The sequence below is a fragment of the Empidonax traillii genome, unplaced genomic scaffold, assembly GCF_003031625.1.
Source record: "Empidonax traillii isolate 1590-97213 ecotype Southwest subspecies unplaced genomic scaffold, ASM303162v1 scaffold95:size1152806, whole genome shotgun sequence".
Taxonomy (NCBI): domain Eukaryota; kingdom Metazoa; phylum Chordata; class Aves; order Passeriformes; family Tyrannidae; genus Empidonax; species Empidonax traillii.
Genome location: NW_020955288.1, coordinates 1,011,757 through 1,020,437, shown reverse-complemented (window position 1 = coordinate 1,020,437; position 8,681 = coordinate 1,011,757). Strand labels below are relative to the sequence as shown.

At 37.1% G+C, this 8,681-nt stretch overlaps 1 protein-coding gene across 1 annotated transcript in view; it reads left to right on the top strand.

Annotated features, from left to right (window-relative positions):
• The window catches only part of PPFIBP2 (PPFIA binding protein 2), a 101,355-nt gene that overhangs the window by 74,976 nt on the left and 17,698 nt on the right, over positions 1-8,681 (top strand). Inside the window, exons 9-12 of the mRNA XM_027881815.1 lie at positions 1,961-2,069; positions 3,543-3,575; positions 5,296-5,357; positions 7,889-7,964. Coding sequence (XP_027737616.1) covers positions 1,961-2,069; positions 3,543-3,575; positions 5,296-5,357; positions 7,889-7,964 — 280 coding nt within the window. The remainder of the gene's footprint in view (positions 1-1,960; positions 2,070-3,542; positions 3,576-5,295; positions 5,358-7,888; positions 7,965-8,681) is intronic.

Genomic DNA, 8,681 nt, shown 5'->3' with positions numbered 1-8,681 from the left:
CCGAGTCGTGAGTTTTTTTTCTTCCATTGGGAGAACTTTCTGTTTCCCTTCCCCTTCCCCCTCCTCCCTTGCCACCCGGCGGAGACCAGGGATCCCACAGCGCCGCCCGGTGACGAGCGCTGGACATTGCAAGTTCCACTCCTCTAGTGATCCAACAGCGCCACCTGGTGACTACTATAGAACATTACAAGTTCTGCACTTTTGATAACTCAACAGCACCACCTGGTGAACGGTATAAGACATTGCAAGTTTTTACATCTCCAGTGACGCGACGGCGCCCCCTGCTGACTGTGGCTGGAACTGCACCAAAGAGTGCTAAAAATTGAACTATTTGATTTTCTTTTTTGCCGGTTTTATCGGTTTTGTTCTTGAAGGGGATTATTGGTGGGTATAGGGGTATTGTTTGGTTGTTTTACTTGGTTTTTTTCTTTTTTTTCCCTCGTGTTACGTTAATACACACATACTTAATAAAGGGCTGTTATTTTTCTTTTTTCCCTTTTCCATAATTTGCTTTCCTTCAATCGGAGCCTCTTAATTTCGAATCTATAATTGCTAGAGAAGAAGGTTTGGGTCTTTTTCTCCTAATCCATCCTCAGCAAAAGACCCTTGTCTCAATTAAACTGAGACAAAAATAATCTTAGAGATGACAGGAATGAGACATTAAAGGAAAAGAGGGCATTTAAAAGAGCTGCAAGATCAAATAGACTGGGGAGGCACATCCAAATCTGGTATTAGGAGGTCTGCAAGCTTTTGTCTTCCTGTTGTTCCAGCTTCTTGATGAAAAATTGGAATATTTCCATTGCTGGATGTAAAAAGCATATTAGTCACTGGGAAGCGTAGGAGCCCTTCAGAGATGCAACACAGCAGATTCTTCTACCCCACGTGGAATTTTAGGCAGAGTGGTGATGTTGTCCTGCAATCCAGACACTTGCTTCCTGGTGAAAATAAGTTTGCCTGTTAATTAGTCCATGTTTTTCCCCTATTTAAATAATGTTGTTCGGTGATTTGCATTTTTTTCCTGCTTTATTGTAGTATTTTGAGAAACTAGTCACATTAGTAATTTTTTATTTCTTTTTTTGTCATTGCTCTTTCCTTTTTTACTTCTTTTTCCCCCCTTTTTTATTCTTTAACTGCAAGGAGGTTTGGTATGCTTTTGCTGGGTAAATTCAGAATGTTTACAAGTAAAAGCTTTAAGACCTCTGAAGAAAATCTTTACAAACTGCTGACATAGTAAAGTATGCTGTTGGCAGTTTTTCTCATCAGTAGGAAAAAGAGGTGAGAGTTGCTGTATTTCAAGCTGGACAATCACAGAATTCTTCTCCTTCTGTATTGTTGAGGTCTTTAATGTGTGATTTTCTATTCAGTCGAGTGGCATCTCAAATTGCACTAAATGTAAATGAACACTGGCATTTTGTTGCATATATGTGGTTGTTTTCCAGGCCATGCTTTCCTTCTAGCCTGTTTGCTGTTGTGAGGAAGAATAGTTTTGTTATCCTGCTGAGAAGAAGGCTCAGTATAACTGATTTTCAGTTGTACTAATAAGTAGTCACTAGGATTAACTAAAAAAAACCAGACAGTGTCTGTTTAAAAATACCAAATTTGTTATCTTTTAGCGGTCTTCCTGCAAAGCTCAGGAGTTGGCCTGTAATGGTCATTATTGTTATTCAACCAGGATTTTAGCATAGAGGACTTTACAGAGTTTCCTTGCTTGCATGAATCCTTAAAAATGGTACCTTTTGCTAAGCGTGTCTTCTCCAAGAGGTAATTGCATTGGAAAAAGGAGTTTGTGTAATAGGAATAGGATAATGTATAAACACATCCATACATATGTATAGTTGTTACGGTGTTTATGAAATGTCCTGATTTGTAACAGACATCAAAGTGTCTTCTAGTTCATAGGAAAGAGTCATAGAGGATTGGTGATGATGTTACTCTGAATTTGCTGTGCTCTCTTTCACAGGCTGAGATAGCCCAACTTCAAGAGCAATTAGCTCTCAAAGATGCAGAGATAGAACGCCTGCAAAGTCAGCTCTCTAGGACCTCATCGTACAGTGAAGTGGCAGAAAGAGGTAAGAGGAGAGGAAATAATATTAAAAATCCAAAACCATACTTTAACTTCACTTCGCTAGCAGCTTGGCTGAGGATTTATTCAAAGGAATACAAGGAGATACAAGAGTGGACTTACAGAATTTATTTTGGGAGGGAAAATGGTGTAAATCCATTCTGTGTTCTGGTACAGTTGAGGCCTTCAATTTGTGAAATTCTATTCCAATCTAGAGGCAGCACAAATTGAAATAAGTATCCTTAAGGCACTGAAACTTTTTCTGTTGGTATTTTATTGATAATTGTAAAGAGTCATTGTAGTTCAATAGGAATTTATTTCTTGTATAATATGCCTTGAAAATTTCTCTGAGAAATCTTACAGTTTCTATTTTTTAAGGAAAAAATAAACGTCACAGTAGTAGCTAAGCATAATGTTTAAATGTCCAAAGATCTCAAAACAGTCATTCATTCTTTTCTTCAGGAGTATGTCTCTTTTAGGGTCCCTGTCCTGTGAAAGGTTGGATCAGGTGGACTTTCAGTGTCTCTTCCAGCCTGGGCTGTTCTAGGATTCTGTGATATTGCAGGTTTCTGTTTTAAAAGTGCACTCTTCATACAGGACAATGGCAAATAAACCAGTTTGTTTAGCCTTTGGTCTCAACTAGTCATGTCATAATTCTCTGAAATATTGACTCCCTGGGGCCTCTGTCCCTTGCTGGGCCATGAGAATGTGGTTTTAGTGACCTTGTTCTTCTGCAGCACTGACACTTTTCCATGCAGGAATGTTTGTGTGTAGTTTACCACAGTGCATCAGCTTACTTGCACTAACTTCTTTTGTGGGTGTTAACTAACCCTTCTGAAGGCTGCTCTGGTTGAGATGTGAATTTTCAGGTGCTATGCTACATCTTTCTCAGGGCTTACCCAGAGTCTCCTGTGGTTTATTCCAAGGAAGGGACTTAACATATACTTGTGCTAATTTCACTCAACTGCAAAGCTCGTGCATGTAGAGCACTGCATGTCTAACTAGAAAGTTCATTTGTCTAACAGCAGTGGTTTGTAGCAGAACTCTTCTACTAATAGAATGTTGTTTCCTGTAAGGTTCCCAAATAATTTATGGTATTTTAAAGGAAAAGTAGTGGTATCACAATAAATCAAGAGCTCAGCACCATTCAGCTTCTGGTACTGTGTCTGTTCTGTTCACACTGAAGGTGGGTGAAACTGCTTGATTTCAGTGACAGAAGAACCAGATCCTGTGGATTCTTTGGACTATGTTCAAGGAAAGCACTTAGACTGTATTTGAATGGAAACAGTAATAATTCTTCTGCAAAAAAAAAAAAAAAAAAACTGATTTATCGGATTTTTAGGTGGTCTTCTCAAAGTTGTAAAATAATGTCAATGTACTTGTAGTATGCTAGAATGCATATTCTAAGTAAAATGCAAAATTTATCTAATATGTGCTTTTTCTACATACTTTATTTGACTCTCACCATTTCCCATCATAGAGGAAGTTTATAGGAGAAGGCTAAAAGAAAAACGTAAGCCTTGCAATTCACTTTTGGCTTTACTTCACTGTTCTTTTCACACCAATTATAACTTGGATGCATTCTGCAGCAGTAATTCAATGTTTGTTTAGATTGGGCTGTCTTAATTGTAATATACATGAGGCAATGCTTTCATTGCTTGCAACAAGCAGGCAGCTACTTGCCCTATTCAGTAAGATTTCACTTCAGAAATAAAAGTCAGAGGTTCACAAATCAGATCATTGGACTTCAAAGGGAAGATGTCAAGGTTAACAGAGCCAAAGCTTAACCTTTACCTATTTCTGTTTGCACATATGTAAACCCCACATAATATCAGGGAAGATGGCTTTTAAATGAAGGTCGTCTTCCTTGGAGGGGAAGGATTTTGATGGGTTTTTGTCTTAAATCAGTGCAGTAAATTAAAAAAGAAAAAAGTCTGAATAAATATTTCCATAATTGATGTTGTTAAACAAATATTGTAAATGAAGTTTGCTTTAAAGTGCGTAAAACTACCTTGATACCTGTCCTCTTTGAAGTCTAATATTTATAACGAGAAATTAGCAGGACTGTGATTTTTTTAAAAGTCTTTCAGTTGCTTGCCCACTGCCTGCTGGCTTTAGTTTCTGATTTGGCTGTGTCTGTGCATGCCCTGTGTTATTAAGTATTCTCTTCTGCAAGAGAAATATCTGCAAGATTCATTTACATGTCCTAAAACTTAATCATTGCAAGGTGTGCATTTTCCAGAATCACTGCAATAAAAACTAATCACAGCTTTTGCAAATAGTTTAGCCATGACACTGTATGTTCAACATTTAGTTGTAAAACATTATTTTTTTTACAGATGCTCTTTAGCAATATTGATTTTCTTTCCCCTCTCACGTCATGCCTGACACATCTGTTTTCATAGTCTTTTGTGAGCAAGTGGGTCTGGCTTAATGTCAAAGCATGAATCCCTGGAGTGGTAGTTAGAACAGATAAACTATTTCAGGTTCTGTCTTCATCACTTACACTTGATTCTGTATAGGTTGGTACTGAAGGATTTGCTAGGAATAGCGTCTAGAAAAGAAATGAAAGATTTGGTTCAGCAAAGTTAGGATTTGGTTCAGCATTTACAACTTCACACATTTTCAGAGTGTGTTTTGATTGATTTGACTATAACATTCCTGAATAGCCTTTATCATGTAACACTAAATTGCGTGTAAGGCAACTCTGTATTAGCTCATGATGTAGATTTTAACCTAGTTATTCATACTGAAATGTTTAAGAAAAATTATTCTATAGATTTTCCTTGTATCAAACCAGTTTTTTGTTATTCGTTTCCAAGTTCCATGAATATCCTTGAACTACGTCTCATAAGCTGCCAAATATTTTTCTCAGACGCAATATAACTCATTTTCAATCTCAATTATTTCAAGTATATAACAGCAAACACGCTCTAATCTTTTGCAAAATGAGCTTCAGTGTTTCCTTTTTTTCCCAGTGCTTTCCTTTCATAGTTTAAAATAGTATTATGTAGCCTTTTGTAAGCAAAACCAGGATGTTTGTGTTGTGCAATGCTTTAAATAGTTCAGCTTTTGAAAAAATCTAAGTTAAATGTAGTTTATTAGTGCACTGGCCCTACCATTAATATGGTTTTGGTTACTTACAAGAACATAGGGAGAGTATCACAAAATACATGTTTACACTAAATATAGAAAGTGGGTTTTTTCTTATAACATTTTAAAAACATTTTTAGATCAAGAAGTTCAGCGACTGAAGATAGGAATGGAATCACTATTGGCTGCAAATGAAGAAAAGGTGAGAAAAAAACCCCCTCATTCTACACAGTAAGAATGAAATTGTGGGTTTGAATCTCTGAAATGTTCTGAAAACACACTTTCTGTAAGAGTGATGTTGTCGGAATGTTTGTATTATCCTATGAGGTTGTGACAGAAGACATGTATTTAAAAAGTGTGGCTGACTTTGCTAACCTGGCTGCAGCATTTGGGAGGCTCATTAGATTCCAGAGGGGAGGACAAAGCCAAGGCTGTAATGAGCAGAATCTCCTGTTTTCTGCTACTGAAAAGATCCCTGAGGTTTGTTCATCTCTGGCAGCTCTTTATCTTCCTAACCTAACCCAAAGTGCAGCTAAACCCAATTTAGATTGTGATATTAAAAGAAAGTCAAAGTGGCCTCTGATGCAGACTCATATTTGGGGAGAAAGGGAATAGGATGTAAATAAATAGGAGTAAGAAAGAAAAAAGGGCACTGTCACAGCGAGGGAAAGCAGGGACACTCAATATGAGCATCAAGCAAGCTTGGTTTATTCATTATACAGTACAGCTTACATAGGATACATAATGAGATAATTAATATTCTGTAACCTAACTCTATGGTTGGTAACAGCCTTAACAGTCAGCTGCAGTCACACACTGTCTCTTAGAATCTTACATACTAACTCTATTCTTAGGTCTAATATCTATATTTACCACTAGCTTTCACATATGATTGGATGTTCACCTCTTATTTACATTCTTTTCCATGTGGCCAGACTAAGGCCTTGCTGCATTCTGCAACAGGGCACTAAAGGAGAAGGAGTGGAATTAAATCTGTTTAAATGGGGGATTCATTCTTCAGCAGATTGTAGTTTTTATGGTAATAAATCAAACCATAAAATTTTCCTTTATGGTGACACTCTCCTCTACAGTTAAATAGACAATATGCGTCTTTAAAATCTTCCTTTAGTAAGTGGGTAATCCAGACAGGGCAACACTAATTCTGGAGAGCACTAATGTGGCTCATAACAGTTATCAAAAATGCCTAAAAAGCCAAAATTTACATTTGGAAAATAAAAAAATGTGTCAGTATCTCTTGAAAAAATTATCCCAAATCTGCATAAGGTGTTTTTGTATTTGAAGGGAACACAAAATATTGTTGCTTATGTCCAAACATCTGGATGTACTCACAGAGGAAGGCAGGTTATTTCCTTGAAAACTGTCGTGTTTAAACTAGTAGACGGATGGCTGACCTACAGCTCCTTAAGTGTTTCATGTGGAACTGTTACCTTCAATAATATTGCAAAATAAAATATTCTTCCTGAGAGAAAGGACTTCAGAATAGCTTTTGGGATAACTCTAAATATTCCCTGTGTCACTTAGGACAGAAAGTGCTGAACTAAGTTGGTAGTAAGTGGTGCACATATTTCTGTTTTTTAAAAACTGGATATGTTAGTCTCAGATCTTTCTATGAATAGGAACCTGCTACTTCCATCCATGGCTAGGATAAGAGGGTATCTAGTTAAGGCCTCCTTTTTATCATGCCTTGCTGAGGGTGAAGGGAGGATCAGCATCATCTGCTGTTTTGTAAAGTGGTAAAGATCTGGCTTTTGTGCAGTTACTCCACCTTGGTGTGTATCTGCTGTGGCTGTAATGTAGCATATGTGTGCCAGAGCACGTTTTAATTTAAATACCTCTGACACTGACACAGCTGTGGCAGGGCAGTAGCTCAGTGTCACATAATTCCTTAAATACTTGTCAACTTCCCTGGAAAAATCTTCCTTCTCCAGGACCCACTTCTTTGTTTCTGTGGCTTTCCTGACACCTGCTTGTGAAAACTAGTTCTTTATTCTTGCTTGGGTTTGTATTCAGTGCTCTGTAGTCATAGCACTGGACAGGATTATCATAGAGAACTGGGGTTAAAGAAACAGGACAAACTGTGAGAATGCAAAAGGCAGGTGCCCTCCCTGAATACATGGATCAAGATGCTTTCTGCATATAATAGGAAAGCATTAGGTTCTGGAGAAAGAGTGGAGTCAGAAAATGCATCAGACATTCACAAGGCCTCATTTCTTTGGTCCTGTGTGGGTTTGACTACCTGATTTCAAACAGGTGTGTTCAAAACTGGAGTAAGTGCAGCTGTCAGAATGGAGAACAGATCTTACACACAAGATTAAAGAGCGTGACTATAGATTGTTAAACTATATAAAACATAAACATGATTCCCTTTATCGTAACAGGTATGATAAAACACTGCCCACTTCAGGCAATCGAGGTTCAACTCCAGAATAATGCCATCACTCTTAGAAGTGAAAGCAGGTTTCCAAATTATGCTTCTCTAAATAACTAATTTGCTAGTAATGTAAAACTCCTCTTGTTTCCTTCTATCCATAATTTCACGCTGTCTAGCAAATACTATGTACAATGACAAATAAAAACCAAGAAACATTCCTTACAAGGCCTGGGAGAGACTTGATCCTGCTTTCATGTAAATCACAGAAATGTAGTACAGTGTTTCTGCAGGTTAAAAATGTAGGATTTTGACTATGATCTTATTTAATGTTTTTTTCACAGGACCGTCGAATAGAGGAGCTAACGCTGTTGCTAAGCCAGTACAGGAGGGTCAAAGAGATCATGATTACAGCTCATGGTAAAATGTCTTGTGGATCATTAACTGATATCAGGGCTTTTAAAAACTGCATGCACAACTGCTATTTGCTGTCCTTTTAAATATACGTATATAGTAATATATATTTTATTATGCATGTCTTTGTATCACGTTGGAGTGCTATGAGAGTAAGTATGCACTTTTTCAGATACAGAGAGTGTGTCTTGACCAGACTTTTGTTATTGCCTGTAGTTTGTGGAGTTTGCCTTTTTGTTCCCTATGCTGTGGGCAGTACAAAAAAGACATTATATCCCTCTCAAAAATCTATTACTCAGAATTAAAATTACATTATTTGATCTAAACCAATTCATCTGTAGGAGATGAATAAGATATACAGATACGTATTATGTGATGTTTCCTGTTATGTTACGAGTAGCCAGTTTTTACAGTGTGAAATGATATCAGGAGACCTTTATGAACATTAATTGATTAAATATATCCTGTATTCAGATTTCCTACACCACAGTTCAGTCCAGGAATGGCAGTAAAGCTCATCTGCCAGCCAGCTAGTGGTATTGTTTTATGTCATGTTTTCTATATGGCATTCCTAAAAGGAAAGCTGATCTCAGGTGCAATTTGATACTGTTAGGAGGACTTTTATTATTTTCTTGCTACAATGAGTTGCAAGAAATCTAGTAAGTTCTGTTACCCTCCCCTTCCACAAAAAAAAAAAAAAAAAAAAAAAAAAAAAAAAAAAAA